The sequence below is a fragment of the Pristiophorus japonicus genome, chromosome 12 (assembly GCF_044704955.1).
Source record: "Pristiophorus japonicus isolate sPriJap1 chromosome 12, sPriJap1.hap1, whole genome shotgun sequence".
NCBI lineage: Eukaryota > Metazoa > Chordata > Chondrichthyes > Pristiophoridae > Pristiophorus > Pristiophorus japonicus.
In genome coordinates this window covers 121,554,191-121,571,670 of record NC_091988.1, presented here as the reverse complement: position 1 = coordinate 121,571,670, position 17,480 = coordinate 121,554,191, and the positions used below count along the sequence as shown (strand labels likewise).

The 17,480-nt window shown below is 45.8% G+C and overlaps 1 protein-coding gene and 1 pseudogene across 2 annotated transcripts in view; one reads left to right on the top strand and one right to left on the bottom strand.

Annotated features, from left to right (window-relative positions):
• Positions 1-16,898, top strand: part of LOC139277444 (cytochrome c oxidase subunit 4 isoform 1, mitochondrial-like) — a 44,550-nt gene extending 27,652 nt beyond the window's left edge. For both annotated transcript variants that reach the window (XM_070895904.1, XM_070895903.1), the window contains exons 3-5: positions 7,342-7,506; positions 8,448-8,579; positions 16,546-16,898. In XM_070895904.1, the coding sequence (XP_070752005.1) occupies positions 7,342-7,506; positions 8,448-8,579; positions 16,546-16,682 (434 nt within the window). In that variant the 3' untranslated portion in view covers positions 16,683-16,898. The remainder of the gene's footprint in view (positions 1-7,341; positions 7,507-8,447; positions 8,580-16,545) is intronic.
• LOC139277783 (U2 spliceosomal RNA) lies at positions 5,915-6,177 on the bottom strand (annotated as a pseudogene).
• Positions 16,899-17,480: the final 582 nt, after the last annotated feature.

Below are 17,480 nucleotides of genomic sequence, written 5' to 3'. Positions count from 1 at the left end.
CCACCAACGATGTCTCCGCAAGATCCTACAAATCGCCTGGGAGGACAGACGCACCAACATTAGCATCCTTGACCAGGCCAACATCCCCAGCATTGAAGTACTGACCACACTTGATCAGCTCCACTGGGTAGGCCACATTGTTCGCATGCCAGACACGAGACTCCCAAAGCAAGCGCTCTACTCTGAACTCCTTCACGGCAAACGAACCAAAGGTGGAGAGACGAAATGTTACAAGGCACCTTCAAAGCCTCCCTGATAAAGTGCAACATCCCACCGACACCTGGGAGTCCCTGGCCAAGGACCACCCTAAGAGGAGGAAGTGCATCCGGGAGGGCGCTGAGCACCTCGAGTCTCATCGCTGAGAGCATGCAGAAACCAAGTGCAGGCAGCGGAAAGAGCGTGCGGCAAACCAGTCCCACCCACTCTTTCCTTCAACGACTATCTGTCCCACCTGTGACAGGGACTGTGGTTCTCGTATTGGACTGTTCAGCCACCTAAGGACTCTAAGAGTGGAAGCAAGTCTTTCTCGATTCCGAGGGACTGCCTATGATGATGATGATGACTGTCCAATCAAACATTTCTGGAGCAGGTACAATATGGGTTAGATACAGATTAAAGCTCCCACTGCACTGTCCCATCAAACACTCCCAGAGCAGGTAGAGCAAGGGTTAGATACATAGCAAAGCTCTCTCCATACAGCTCTCTCCTGTGATATCTTTAGGGAAGCACACAACACACAACCTCTAAGATGGCTACAGGTTCCGGAATCTTCTCCTGCTGGTCAGGTGACCTCTTTATTAAACAGCACTAGCTGCAGTAACACAGGCGTCCACAGTATGGCGCTACAGACATTACACTTCTCTCCTTAATGAAGAAGTTATTATAACAAACAATCATCATACATAAATTGCATGGTTATACATAACAAAAGACTTATTTTGCCATATTTACAAATCAAGCTTAACCACTGGTTTTGTGTTTTGAAGAGGATACCTTTGCTCTTGAACAGACCCTTCCAAACATGGTGTCAAATTTAAACTCATTCGGGGCTGATCCTGAGAAAAGTTTTTCTCCAAGGGATGCCCTTGATTTCCATTTGAACTCTCTCTAACTTCAGACTGTTTGTTTTCCTGACTCGGACTCAGACTTAAATTCTGTCTTTCTCTTGGATTTGTTTCTAGTACATTGGATGTAGGATATGCTACTGGTGTAGCAAAACTATCTGATGTCAGAAATAATTGAATCACTCCTACCTTCAACTCCTTCCCTGTCTGTAGGTAAAATATGATCAATGTGAACAAACCTAACCGGTCCATTATCAAACATCTTTACCAAATATGTGTGAAGACCACATATCTTCACCACTCTTCCTGGTAACCACTTTACCCATTTATGGTGATGGTTCTTCACTCTCACCTTCTGATTTAATTTCACACTTCTCTCTTTTACTCTACCTCTATCATGATTCTCTTTCTGTCTTAATTGTGTCTCTTCTACGGACTGTGCCAAGTTTGGTTTTAACAACGAGAATCTGGTTCGTGGCTGTTGTTTGAGAAACAATTCTGCATGTGTTCTACCAGTAGTTATGTGAGGAGTATTACGATATGTGATAAAATTAGCCAATTTGTGGTCGTTTCTTTGGATTTGGATCCAACATTTGTTTGACCAAATCGTTTTATAATTTGTACAGTGTGCTCTGCTGCACCATTCGAAGCAGGGTGGTACGGTGGAACCTTGGTATGTTTCACCCCACTTTTGCTCGTGAACTGTGCAAATTATTCTGAACAAAATTGTGGTCCATTATCTGAAACAATTTCTTCTGGGCCAAATGAAGAAAATAATTTTTGCAAAATGTCTAATGTTTTACTTGTTATTTTCCACATTGGAAACACCTCGACCCACTTTGAATGGCTAGCAATCACAATGAACAATTGTTGTCCTTCTAGCTCAGCAAAATCAATAGGTAGCCTTTGCCATACCCTGGGTGGCCATTTCCATGGCTGTAATGGTACTGATGGTGGTTGCTTGCTTATCGATTGACATGTCGTACACTGACTTACGATGTACTCTATATCTTTATCCAGACCTGGCCACCATAAGTAACTGCATGCAAAACTCTTGGTCAAAAACATTCCCAGGTGCTGGTCATGGAAGTCTCCTCATAACTTGGACCTGAATATATTTGTTATAACCACTCTTGCACCCACATGATACAATCTTTATCGACTGATAATTCATTTCTACGAATGAAGAATGGATGAATATCTTTGTTTGTTACCTGGTTTGGCCATCAGTTTGCAATATACTCATACACCTTTGACATAACTGGGTCACGTTTGGTTGCTCTACCAATCTCTTCAGCTGTGACTGGCAGTTCATCAATGTATGAAAAATAAAACACTTCTTCCCTATCAGGTGTAACTTGTGATGGAGAAGGCAATCTAGACATAGCACCCGCATTACTGTGATCATCTGTATTCAATATCATATGTATAGGCTGACAAAATCAAAGTCCATCTCTGCATTCGGGCTGCAGCTAATGTTGGAACTGGGGACTTTGGATGGAGGATTGCTGTCAGGGGTTTATGGTCCGTAACGAGAGTAAACTTACGACCATACAAGTACTTGTGGAACCTTTTGACCCCCAAAATTAATGCCAAAGCTTCCCTTTCGATTTGAGCATAATTAAGGTAAGATTATGTGATGATTATAAAGTAACCGTAAACCAAGTTCTAGAGGGTAATGTCCCCAATACATTGCCAAATGTAGAAGATTTGTTCACAACACTGACGGGGTCAGATTTTCTCAAAGTTGGATCTTACGAATGCCTACTTACAGCTTGAACACTCACAAAAGCACCCGTGTCAATTTCCATGGGTATCTTCGATCCTGCAACATCTATGTGGATTATGATCATTTTCGAATCGCCGTCCATTAACCTCGTGCTCCTGATGACGTTTAACTCTGACATCTCCTCGTCCTGTTTTTCTTCCATGTTATGATTTCTACTCATAGCTTTGAAAGCTGGTTTACCCTTCAGTCAGCATGCCTTCGCAAGATGCCCAGTTTTCCTGAAGAAGAAACACTCTGCCTTCATATATGGACAACTTTGAGCAATGTGTTGTCCCAGGCACCGATAGGACGTCACTGCTCTGTTCCCATTTCCAGTTTATAAGACTTTGGGGCCCCACTGCCTTTTATTTTGAACCTGCAGGCGATTCACCTCGGTTGTCTGATGACTGAAATTAGTATGAAATTCTTGGGAATATTGGTCAACCATGCTCATCGACCTAGCTGTCTGACAAACTAAATCAAAAGTCAAGTTAGACGTCGTCAATAACTTTCTTCTGATCGCATCATTTTTCATCCCACAAACAAAGCGGTCTCACAATGCTCAGTTCTGAAAGGCTCCGAAATTACAGTGAATAGATAGCTTTTTTAATGCTACAATGTACTCACTGATATTTTCTTTGGCCTTCTGATTTCAGATTCCGAAACATTAACTTTCAGCAAATTCTAATGGAACGGGGCTGTAATGTTGTTCTAACTTAGTTAGAATCTGTTTCAGTATTGTATCCTTTGGCTTGTCAAACACAAGCAAATTTATCAGCATTTCATACAACTCGGGTACGGCCTCAGTTAATAATATAGCTCTTTTTCATTCTAACAATTGTCTTCATTACCGGGAATTTCGATGATATTATTTGCAGTGAAAAACATTTCTAGCCGATCCACATATGCTCTGAAACTTTTACGGTCGCGTTGAAATGCCCCCAAATGCCCTATAACTCCCATAGGGGCAGCCATTTTCACTCTGGCAGTTTAACCAAGTGTGCTCGTAATTTATCTCAGATTTTAAGCTGTTTCCAAAAATAGCGAAGCTCTCAAAGTGTCTCTGTCGGCTCGCTGAATTTTTCACCAACAAAAATTTCAGCTTTGTATTATCCAATTACATCCCATTCCCGTTGCCAAATGTGATATCTTCAGGGAAGCACACAACACACTACCTTTTAAGATGGCTGCAGATTCCGGAATCTTCTCCAACTGGTCAGGTGACCTCTTTATTAAACAGCACTAGCTGCAGTAAAACAGGCATCAACAGTGTTGAGCTACAGACATTACATCTCCCAGGGCAGATACAGCACGGGTCAGGCACATTTTTCTCATCAAACACTCTCGGGGCAGCTTAAAGCATGGGTTAGATACAGATTAAAACTCTCTTAACACTGTCCCCATCAAACACAACCAGGGCAGGTACAGCACGGGTTAGATGCAGAGTAAAGCTCCCTCGACACTGTCCCATCATACTTTCCTGGAGCAGATACGTGGGGGTAGATACAGAGTAATGCTCTCTCTACACTGTCCCATCAAATACTCTCAGCGCAGGTACATCACAGGTCAAATACAGAGTAAAGATTGCAAAGTGCTGCAGTACAGCGGAACCTAGGGGTATTTGTGCCTGAAACATAAAAGGATAGTATGCAGGTACAGCAAGTGAATAGGAAGGCCAATGGTATCTTGGACTTTATTGCAAAGGGGATGGAGTATAAAAGCAGGGAAGTCTTGCTACAGCTGTACAGGGTATTGGTGAGGCCACACCTGGAATACTGCGTGCAGTTTGGGTTTCCATATTTTTGAAAGGATATACTTGCTTTGGAGGCAGTTCAGCGAAGATTCATTAGGTTGATTTTGGGGATGAAAGGGTTGACTTATGAGGAAAGGTTGAGGAGGTTGATCCTCTACTCATTGGAATTCAAACACTCCCAGGGTAGGTATAGCATCGGTTAAATACAGGGTAAATCTCCCTCCACACTTTCCCATCAAACACTCCCAGGACAGATACAGCACGGGTTAGATACAGAGTAAAGCTCCCTCTACACTGTCCCATCAAACACTCCCAGGGCAGGCACCAATTGGTTAGAAGCAGAGCAAAGCTCCCCCTACTGTCCAATCAAACATTCCTATAGCAGGTACAGTATAGGTTAGATACAGAGTAACACTCCCTCTATACAGCACGTATCAAACTCTTCCAGGGCAGGTACAGCATGGGTTAGATACAGAGAAAAGCTCGCTCTACTGTCCATTAAAACCTTGCCAGGAAAGGTACAGCATGGGTTAGATACAGAGTAATGCTCCATCTACACTGTCCCATCAAACACTCCCAGGGCAGGTACAGCACAGGTTAGATACAGATTAAAGCTCCCTCTACACTATCCCATCAACCAATCCCAGGTCAGGAACGGCACGGGTCAGATACACAGTAAATCTCCCTCTACACTCTCCCATCAAATACTCCCAAAGCAGGTACAGTCTGGATTAGATGCAGAGCAAAGCTCCCTCTACACTGTCCCATTAAACACTCCCAGGACAGGTGCCCCATGCGTTAGATACAGAGTAAAGCTCCCTCTACACTGTCCCATCAAACACTCCTAGGGCAGGTACAGCACGGGGTTAGATACAGAGTAAAGCTCCCTCTACACTGTCCCATCAAACATTCCCAGGGCAGGTACAGCACAGGTCAGAAAGAGAATAAAGCTCGCTTTACATTGTTGGGGCAGCTAAAGCATGGGTTAGATACCTATTAAAACTCCCTCTACTCTGTCCCATCAACATTCCCAGGGCAGGTGCCCCATGGGTTAGATACAGAGTAAAGCTCCCTCTACACTGTCCCATCAAATACTCCCAGGGCAGGTACAGCACGGGTTAGAAGCAGAGCAAAGCTCCCCCTACTGTCCAATCAAATTTTCCTATAGCAGGTACAGCATAGGTTAGATACAGAGAAAAGCTCCCTCTACTTTTTTTTTTTTAATTCGTAGCCAATCGTTCCAATTCTTTGTCAAATCACAAACGCCAGAGGTCACCTTGCACCTGTCAAGGATCACTCTGCACCAATGCTCTTAGCCAAAAGGCCTAGAGCCACTGCACCGTTCCTGGAAGTACTGCAATACCAGGTTCGTGCCATGGAGGTGGATGGGTCAGGTCCCCCACACACCTCCGTGGAGGTGGATGGGTCAACCCTCCCCACCCACCTCCTGTTTCCAAAAATGCAAGCATATACCTTCCTGACCAGGGAGAAACCACCATGAGGTCATGGTGGCTGGTCAGAAACGGTACTACACTTGATCTTAGCCAAAAAGCTCCCTCTACTGTCCATTGAAACCTTGCCAGGACAGATATAGCACGGGTTAGATACAGAGTAAAGCTCCCTCTCCACTGTCCCATCAAACACTCCCAGGGCAGGTACGGCATGGGTTAGATACAGAGTAAAGCTCCCTCTCCACTGTCCCATCAAACACTCCCAGAGCAGGTACGGCCTGGGCTAGATTCAGAGTAAAGCTGCCTCGATACTGTCCCATCAAATACTCCAAGGATCGGTAAAGCATGGGTTAGAAGCAGAGCAAAGCTCCCTCTACTGTCCAATCAAACTTTCCTATAACAGGTACAGTATGGGTTAGATCCAGAGTAACACTCCCTCTATACAGCACGTATCAAACACTCCCAGGGTAGGTACAGCACAGGTTAGATACAGATTAAAGCTCCCTCTACACTGTCCCATCAACCAATCCCAGGTCAGGAACGGCACGGGTCAGATAAACAGTAAATCTCCCTCTACACTCTCTCATCAAATACTCCCAAAGCAGGTACAGTCTGTATTAGATGCAGAGCAAAGCTCCCTCTACATTGTCCCATGAAACACTCCCAGGGCAGCTACAGCATGGAGTTAAATACAGAGTAAAGCTCCCTCTACACTGTCCCATCAAACACTCCCAGGGTAGGTACAGCACAGGTTAGATACAGATTAAAGCTCCCTCTACACTGTCCCATCAAACACTCCCAGGGTAGGTACAGCACAGGTTAGATACAGATTAAAGCTCCCTCTACACTGTCCCAAGAATGTGTTGCCACAGCAATGATTTCTGGTGCAGAACTGTGACATTCATTTCCTGCACTAGTCTCTGGCATTTCCGAGTGAGATTGATCATTAATGTTGGTTTCCAGAAGAGCTGTACTGTATATCGGTGCCAACCAGATTGAGTTTACAGATGGAGTTTTATTTGAGCACTGCTCCCAGAATTGTGTGGCCACAGTCTCCCCCTCAGGCTCTTTCTTTCTTTGGCTCGTGGCACACTGGGGGGGGAAAGGAGCGCACTGTACGCTGGGAGGGAGCGCACTGGGGGCCACTCTGTACTCCGGGGGGGGGGGCGCACTGGGGGGCCACTCTGTACACCGGGGGGGTGCACTGTACCCTGTGGGGACACTGTACACTGCAGGGGTATATTGTACACTGCGGGGGAGGAATGCACGCACCGTACACTGACGGCTCTGCCTATTATTCCCCAGAGGTCGCTAAAGGTGAGGACTTGTCGGTGCCGATGTACTCTGATCGTAAAGATACGCCTTTCCCCGACGTTCCCTATGTGCGAAGTCTGAGTGCGGAGCAGCTGGCCCTGAAGGAAAAGGAGAAGAGTTCATGGATGAAGCTGAGCAATGAAGAAAAGGTCGCATGTAAGAGAATCTGAGATGTGGGGGTCACAAAGGGTCTGCTCTAGGTGTGCTGCTGACTGGAACACTCTCTAACCGGATTGAGTGCTCCCAGCTCAGGTACAGCCCGAGTTAGATGCAGAGTGAAACTCCCTCTACACTGATCAACTGCGTCCCTCACCCCTGAGCTAGCCAGGGTACCCCTCGCTCGGACATTGTGTCTTTTTACCCTCCCAGCACCAGCTGTGCTGTGGTCTTTATGACGAGTCTGCTGACTACATGGGAATTATTGTTCAATTCTGGAGCCTGTGTTCTCAGTGCCACTGGGTACTGGGTTTGAACTTCCCCAGCTCATTCTTCATCGGGACCCTTATGGGCAGCCGATAATGGAGACTTGTGTCCCATCAGTCTGGGCTGGATTCAAACACACAGCCCAGTCGAGGGAGCAATTCGAGGTCAGGGGTCACTGATCGCTTCGGGTGAGTTTTCATCAAATATCACAAGTTTCTTCCAGTAGCCCTGCTCCCATCCCAGCCAAAGTCGCACTATATCTCAGTGACATCACGGACATGCTTCATGGGCTGTGACCCCTGACCTCACCCGGGACCGTCAGTGACATCACGGACAAGCTTCACGGGCTGTGACCCCTGACCTCATGTGGATCTTTGCAGCTCAGAAAATTGATGTTTTTAAAAAAAAAACTTTCAAACAGAATGTCTCACCATTTGATGAGGAGGGAGGGGGTAGGTTGAGTAATATTTACCGCCTCCTTATGTAGAATTGTGTCTGAAAACGGATTGATCTGCAGGTACCCATCAGCCTGTCTCGTGTGGTTGATGTGAGACAATAGTTAATGCTAATAGAGACCCATGGAGGAACCATGTTGACTGTGGGTGAGCAGCACCAGTGCGAGAGGAGGGTGTAATGAGCCAGCCCATTGACTCTGTGTCCGTGTTTTACTCTAGTGTATCGCATCACTTTCCACCAGAGCTACGCGGAGATGCACAGAAAGACCAACGAGTGGAAGACCGTGTTGGGTACAGTGTTCATCTTCATTGGATTCACCGGCCTGATCATCTGGTGGCAGAGAATCTACGGTGAGCCCCACCCCTGGAAACATTTTGTACTCTCGTGTTGTTGACTGGGCCTGATTCACAGTGCGACAGGTCCTGTCAAACACTAGGCCCCGCACGCCACTGACTGCTGCAAACTGGAGGCCTGGAAACTGCCTAGTGCAAGCTAGGGGCCCGGCCTTTGGTCTCGGGGCAATCTTGGGTTCAGATGCTCCTTTGGTCCTGTTGGTGCCATCTCTTCGTTTGGGGATTGTAGGGGCAACACCCACTTTCACAGTTGCTGATGTGTCACTTCATCCAAGGCGTGACTCTGGAGGCTCCTATGAGAGATAGGAGCTCCAAAACTTAGCAGTCACTCAGTAAACCGTGGGAGTGGAGTAGACACGTGTACATTATATCATAGCTCGTCTGCATCCTCGGGTCTTAAAGGAAGTGGCTGCAGAGATAGTGGACATATTGGTTGTAATCTACCAAAATTCCCTGGATTCTGGGGAGGTCCCAGCGGATTGGAAAACCACAAATATAACGCCCCCATTCAAAAAAGAAGGCAGACAGAAGAAAGTAAGAAACTATAGACCAGTTGGCCTAACATCTGTTGTTGGGAAAATGCTGGAGTCTATTATTAAGGAAGCAGTAGCAGGGCATTTAGAAAATCATAATACAATCAAGCAGAGTCAGCATGGTTTTATGAAAGTTGCTGGAGTTCTTTGAGGATGTAACGAGCAGGGTGGATAAAGGGGAACCAGTAGATGTCTTGTATTTGGATTTCCAAAAGGCTTTCAATAAGGTGCCACATAAAATGTTACTGCACAAGAGCTCACGGGGTTGGGGTAATATATTAGCATGGATAGAGGATTGGCTAAATAACAGAATGGGTAATTTTCAGGTCGGCAGGGATCAGTGCTGGGGTCTCAACTATTTACAATCTATATTAATGACTTGGATGAAGTGTAATGTAGCCAAATTTGCTAATGGTTCCAAGTTAGGTGGGAAAGCAAGTTGTGAAGAGGACACAAATAATCTGCAAAGAGATATAAATAGATTTAGTGTGCAAAAAAGTTGGCAGATGGAGTATAATGTGGGAAAATGTGAGGTTATCCAGTATTTAAATGGAGAGAAACTACAACATTCTGCGGTACAGAGGGATCTGGGGGTCCTTGTGCATGAAACACAGTTAGTATGTAGGTAAACTAAGTAATTAGGAAGGCAAATGGAATGTTGGCCTTTATTGCAAGGAGAATGGAGTATAAAAGCAGAGAAGTCCTGCTACAACTGAGACCACATTTGGAGTACTGCGTACAGTTTTGGTGTCCTTATTTAAGGAAGGATATACTTGCGTTGGAGGCAGTTCAGAGAAGGTTCACAAGGTTGATTCCTGAGATGGAGGGATTGTCTTATGAAGAAAAGTTGAGCAGGTTGGGCCTATACTCATTGGAGTTTACAAGAATGAGAGGTGATCTTATTGAAATGTAAGATTCTGAGGGGGCTTGATAGGATAGATGCAGAGAGGATGTTTCCCCTCGTGGGGGAATCTAGAACTAGGGGACATAGTTTCAGAATAAGGGGTAGCCCATTTAAAACGGAGATGAGGAGGAATTCCTTCTGAAGGTGGTGAATCTTTGGAATTCTCTGCCCCAGATTGCTGTGGAGGCTGGGTCATTGAATGTAATTTTTAGGTGGAGACAGATTTTTGAATGATAAGGGAGTTGAGGGTTATGGGGAGTGGGCAGGAAAGTGGAGTTGAGGCCAAGATCTTATTGAATGGCGGAGCAGGCTCGAGGGGCCAAATGGCCTACTCCTCCTATTTCTTATGTTCTTATGTGTTTCCACAGTTCAAATACATTCTTTTATCAACGAAAAGGATCCAGTTGTTAATATTTGCCTTTCTATCCAGCACAGCTAAAGTCAGGCTCAGTGGTAGTACCCTTTCCTTTGAGTCAGAAGGTCATGGGTTCATGTCACACTGTCGGATGAGACATTAAACCAAGGCGCTCCGTCTGCCGTCTCGGGTGGATCCCATACAAAAGATCTCATGGCGCTATTCGAAGAAGAGCATGGAAGTTCTCCCTGGTGTGCTGGATAATATTTGTCCCTCAACCATCATTACTAAAACAGATAATCTAGTCATGATGTAATTGCTGATTGTGGGATCTTGCAGTGTGCAAATTGCCTGCCAGGTTTCCTACTTTGCAACAGGGACTACACTTCATGTAATACGCTTTAGGAAGTCCTGAGGTCATGGGCCAGAGAATCTCCTGCAATGGCTTCTCTTCCCGCTCCTGCACCGTTACCTCCTGGCGTCCCCCAAGGATCTCTCCTTAACCCCCTCCTATTTCTCATCTACGTGCTGCCCCATAACAATATCATCCGAAAATATGCCGTCGGTTTCCACATCTACTCAGACAACACCCAGCCCTACCTCACCACCACCTCTCTCAACCCCTCCACTGTCTCCGATTTGTTAGACTGATTGTCCGACATGTAGTACGAGATGAGCAGAAGTTCCTCCAATAAATATTAGGGAGACTGAAGCCATTTGCCTTCGCTCCCCGCCACAAACTCTTTCTGAGCCAGTGACTCCATCCCTCTCCCTGGCCACTTTCGTGAGGCCAACCAGACTGTTTACCACAGTGGCATTGTATTTGACCCAGAGATGAGCTTCCAACACCATATCTGCTCCATCACCGAGACCGCCTACTTCATAACATTGCCTGTCTCCGCCCCGCCTTGGCTCATCTGCTGCTGTAACCCTCATCCATCCCTTTATACCTGCAGACTCGACTATTGCAATGCTCTCCTGGCTGGCCATGCATCTTCCACCCAACTTGATATGTGTTCTACAGTGCAGTTACACTATGTATAGTGATGGGTTATATAGTGTAACTATATGAAGTGCCTGTATTAACCCATGTAAAGCACCTACATTAATACATATGAAGTATCTGTATTAACAGGCACAAAGTACCTCTTTACAGGAAATGTCTGTGAAATATTTCCAGCTAATTTCTGGTTGGGTTGCATCACATTCAGTGTGCTGAGTTTATCGAAATAAGATGTGGCAGTGAGGTAACATGGAAAGTACTTGCTGTCTAAAGTATTGCTGTAGACAATCTAAATTCAAGGACCAACTTATTCTCTGTTGAGAGTCTGTCACAAACCAGGGGGTCTGGTTTAGCTCATTTCATTGAATACATTTTGAGCAGTTTCCTAGTTTGTAGCTGTGGTCACTGTTCCAAGAGCACGGATAGAATCTGCAGATTTGTGGCTCATAGTTGAGTAAGGAGTCTGGTCAGTTCTACTTCTTCTCTGATGCTGTCAGTTGTAGTTGGAGGAAAAACAATATTTATTTCTAGGTGTTGCTGCCAAGGCTTGCAGTTATTGCCCGTCCCTAATTGCCAGTGAGAAGATGGTGGTGAGCCACCACCTTGAACCGCTGCAGTCCGTGTGGTGAAGGTGCTCCCACAGCCTGTTAGGGAGGGGCTACCAGGATTTTGACCCAGTGACGATGAAGGAACGGCAGGATGGTGTGTGACTTGGAGGTGATAGTGTTCTCGTGCGTCTGCTACCCTTTTAGGTGGTAGAGATAGAGGAAATTAGATGTGGTCTCAGACTAGATATTGGGAGGGAGAGGTTTACCCACCATCATTGTTATAGCAGATTGAAGCGGTCTGTCCGAGCTGCTATTTAATCCCGGGAGGGGGCGGGGGGGGGGGTGGAGATAATGGACCGTGATCTCTATCCAAAAAGATGTAGGTTTTTGATTAGCAGTGAGAAAGTGACAGAGTTGTTAGTTTGGGATCGCTGGCCTACCATTGCAGCTGGAATTTAAACCAGGATGACTGGAACCAGTGGCAGAGTTAGATTTGGCCAACTGAGGGGGGTGATCAGAACTTGAGATTTGGCTGACTTGGCCAAAGGCTGAATCGGGAACCACACCTGCAGGCCCCAACCTCGAGGCCGAAGACAGGAACCAGAGGTCCCAGGAGAGAAATGGAGGCAGGTCCTCCAAAGCTGTGTTGGCTGACTTCAAACTGATGAGTGAGGCTGGGGCTCATGACCCTCTCTAACCCCTCGCAACTGAATGGAACTGATGTAATTTGACTACTGCTTGCTCAGATGCCACGTGACTAATAAAACTAGAGCCTTCTGCCAATTTAAGCTCAGATTGTAAGCGTTGACGGTGGAGGAAAGACCTAGGACTTATATTCAGCCAAGTTCGCTGAAAAGCTTTTTCTTTTTAAAAATTAGAGAATGAGAAAAGAAGAAAAATGTTTAAGGGAGTGATAAGGAAAGAACCTCAAGTAATAATAAAAACAGTAAAGTATTCCATCAATAGAGCAGTAAAAAGAGAATCGTTAATTGTGATGTGGGACCCGAGAGGAGATAAGCAAAGATTGGTGTGGACACTAAGTACTTTGCCTGTATTTACAAAAGAGATTGAGGAGGAGGCAAATCCTGAATTGGTTAAAAGCAAGATAAGAGATATAAATAAAAGGGGTGTTGGAGGAGGTAGTTAAGTTAAAGGAGAACATAACCGGTCCTATTGAGACATATTCAAGGCTCCTGAGGTAAATGAGAGGAAACAGCAGAGGCCAGAATATGTTGGGAAAATAACAGCACGATAAATGCGATGACCATTACTCGTGTGTAAATAACCCCAGCAGTTTGTAGCGGGGAAGAGATACACCACGAGTTGGATGATTTACACCGCTGCACCCACAACCTCAGATTGTGGATTTTCGTTGTTAAAACAAAACAGGCCGCAGAAAGTTAGGGCTAGTACTTAACAACACAAGTACCCTTTAAAGAGATTTACATTCCTGCATTACCACTCAACCGCTGTGGCCCAGAATGGGGACAATTTAAACTCGAGTCTTATGCCTGCAGGTAGTAAACTGCTTCTATCTAGAAGTTAAAAAAAAATTATTTTTCCTCTCTCTCTCTCGTCCCACAATCCAATCTTTCTTTGTGTCCCTATTTCTCTTTCTGCACCCGATTTGACTCTCATTCACTATAATGTATGCCCGTGAGTATGCTGACAGGTTGGTTGAGCTGTTGAATTGGGAGTGGCTTAGCCAGTCACATGATGTTCACAAGACTCAATAAAACCCAAGCCAGTTGGGTTCAGGGGGTCCACTATGGTTGAGAGCTTGGTGGATAAACTTTTGATAAACCAACTAGTTCTTAATAGCAATGTGTTGCTATGAATTCTGAAGCAAATACATTACATTCAACCTTTCCTTCTCTGTTCCTGTTTCTTTCTCGATCCTTAAACCTGATTGGTTAAGGAGAGGCTGTTGGTTCCATCGTGCCAAGGTCCCAAACACCCAGTCTGCACATCCAGCAATTTGCAGGGCTAAAAATATTTCAAGATGAAGGTTGCAGAAAAAAGTCTAACTAATAGCGCACGCCCCACGATGCCTCCCTCCAGCAAAAGCTGGGCCTATATTCCAGGATTTTACTGAGTGTGTGTACCTGAGGACATTTGCAAACGGGGTAGGTCCAATCTGGGCAATTCCAGTTAGTTTAATATCTGTGCTAGGGAAAATGTTGTAATTTTTAATTCAAGTTGAAAATGCTAAATATCTAGAGAAGATAATTAGACACAACCAACGGATTTCAGAAAGGAATATCCTTTCTGACAAACCTGAGCGAGTTCTGTGAGGTGACAGGTACAGTGGATGGGGAAATGCAGTGGATGTGGTGTATGTGGACTTTCAGAAATCATTTGACAAGGTATCGCACGGGACTAACAAGAGTAAGAGATATGAAATTAGAGAAGGGGTAGAAAATTACGTTGAAAAACTGGTTCGAAGGGAGGAAAGTGTGTAGGAGTTAAGAGCAGTTTCTCAGAGTGGTTGGAAGTAGGTAATGGTGTACTGCAGGGTTCTGCACTTCTGTCCAGTGTGTTTATTAATGATTTGGGTACAGGCCCAGAAGAAGTGGAGTTCAACTTTGCAGCCATAGTAAATAATTCTGAGGATAAAAGGAAGCTTCAAGGGGACATTGATGATGGTATTCAGTATCAGTAAATGAGGTAGAACGTTTTGGTTTAAACCAGCATCACAATTGGTCAGGCCGTCCATCACCAGATTTGGTTTGACTTATTCCTTGCCCTCAACCGAGGTCACCAACTGGAGGGACACACCACACCTCCTCAAACTTCTCTCCCCCAATACAATTGTAAGGAGCTCCTGGATTATTAGTGAGGCCATTCCTGCAGCTGCCTCCCCTTCTAGCCCTGAACCCTCAGCAGTTCCTCCTCTATCTAACCTCCACGATCCAAGCATCTTTTTCATTGGGCCTACCCTTGCTTCCCTCCTCACTCAGTTGCACTTACTCTCACTGCATGGTTCCTCAGAAATTGTCGCTCTTCCAAAACAAAACACACCCTATCCTCTCCAACTATGCCCCATTCTGTCCATTCTAAAGTCCTAAAACACATTACCGACCAGCTCTCCCAAAACAACTTGGTCTGACCCCTCTAATCCACTTTACACCCTTCTCACAGCAACAAATCAGCCCTAACTCCTGTGATGGTGATGTTATCTCTCCCACTTTCAATGCAAACTTCCTCCAATGGCTCGTCGATCATCCAGCTCCCTGTGGTTGCATTCCTCGCTATCCAACAATACATTCCCAGCAATGGTTTCTCTTCCGTGCCCAGCACCATCACCTAAAGTCTCCTCCTTCGTTATCTCCCTGCTCTCCCCAAATGATATATCCACAGGCACTGGGTTCAGCTTCCAGAGACCCAGCTCTACCTCTAAACTACCTCCATGCTATCAGATTGCCCAACAGTGTGACAACACTGAAAGCAAAGCCTTTGGTTGCTTCCGCACCCCAGTTACTCACACAGATGGAATCAGACCCTTTTGATGCAAACATCTTAGCCGTCACCAACACTGCTGGCTTATTTACACCTATACAACATTGGCCGTTTCCACCTGCCTCAGCCCCTCCATTGTGGAAAGTCATGCCTTTGTCACTGACGCGTGACCACTCCCATCATCCACAAACTCTAACGTGGCCACAACTCTGCCACACATCAGCCCATTTTCACTTACCTACATTTGCAGTCCCAGCCTGCAAGACCATCAGCAGGCCAGGGCCATTGGAGGGAGCAGCGTGCTGCTGCAGGAGGGCGACGACTGCAAAGCCAGGTCGCTGATTGCGTGCGGGTAGGCACAGCAGGAGGGGTGAAGGAGCGGCAAGAGTTCTTAGAGGGACGTGAGTTTGGAGCTCAGAAGAGGCAAGGACCCAGGGGCAGCAAAGGCCAGCCCACACTGTGGTATGTGTGCACACTAGGTCCGTGCAGCAGAGCTGGTCACTAGTCATCTTGGGTAATCTTTGCCACTGGACCAAGACCTAGCTCTGTTAAACCCGTGTGGTGGCTGGTGTGCAACGGCCACCACACATTAAAAAAATCCACACACAGACATCTTCCATCCTTCAAGATGTAGTTCTGGATCTGGAATATTAGATCCTTCATTGAAACACTTGTGAACTCATCCCTTTTTGGCGTGGAAGCAAGTCATCTTCACTTCGAGGGACTGCCTATGATGATGATGACATTTGCTCCAGTCTCCCAATGTTAAATTTAACAACCTCCTCCTAGCATGCAAATTCCATGCTGTCACCCCATTCTATCTCTCCAGTCCTACATCATGTCCCCTATACACATTCCAGCCTTCAGTACATTCCACCCCACCCGAGAGCCCATACGCTTCTTCAGCCCTACTCTCAAACTCCCTTTCACCACCCTCTCCCCATTAAAATGCTCGTCATGATCCAACTTTTCAAACACCGCTCCCAATTGCCCTCCCTGGCTCAGCAGCAGTCCCTTCCCTCTATTGGTGAAAGTAGGTTTTTTTTGCTATTGGTGGGCAGCCACCCAGGCCCCAGCTTTAGGCTGACAGTAAAATCAGAGAATGATTCCCGCTGTGTATAAACTCAGACTAAAAAGTGTTGCCTTTCTACATTCTTTCAGTGTATCCTCCGCAGCTACACACCTTCGAAGAGGAGTGGCAGAAAAAGCAGGCCAAGAGAATGCTGGATATGCGCATAAACCCCATTGAGGGCTTCGCCTCCAAGTGGGATTATGAGAAAAATGAGTGGAAGAAGTGAAGTCCCTGTTTAGTGGAATGTTTCCATTTTAATCCGGAGCTGGAGTTTTCCAACAGAATCTCACCCCAACGATCTTAAAATGGCCTAACCATAAATCTCCCCATGTCCCACTGAATTATAAAATGACCTCAAAATGCACATTCAGCAGCAGTGTTGAACTAAGTCACGATTGTAAACAATGCAATTTATAATAAAGATTGCTCTTATAATAAAGTACTCTACTCTGTACTCACTGGTATGTTTGAGCAATGTCACCTACACAACTCACTGTAAGAAACAAGTGGGACAGAGTTTAAACACAGGACTACAATCCCTTGTTGGTTAAGAACATAAGAAATAGGAGCAGGAATCGGCCATTTGCCCCTTCGAGCCTGCTCCGCCATTTAATAAGATCATGGCTGATCTGATCAGCTCCACTTCCCTGCCCGCTCCTCATAACCCCTTAGTCCCTTATCGCTCAAAGATATCTCTGCCTTAAATATATTCAATGACCAGCCTCCACAGCTCTCTGGGGCAGAGAATTCCACAGATTTACAACACCCAGAGAAGAAATTTCTCCACATCTCAATTTTAAATGGGCGGCCCCTTATTCTGTGACTACGTCCCCTCGGAAGCATCCATGAGCTTGCACGTGTGTGTGGTGTGGAGAGACAGACAGAGACAGATATATGGGTGTGTACATAAGAACATAAGAATTAGGAACAGGAGTAGGCCATCTAGTCCCTCGAGCCTGCTCCGCCATTCAACAAAATCATGGCTGATCTGGCCGTGGACTCAGCTCCACTTACCCGCCCGCTC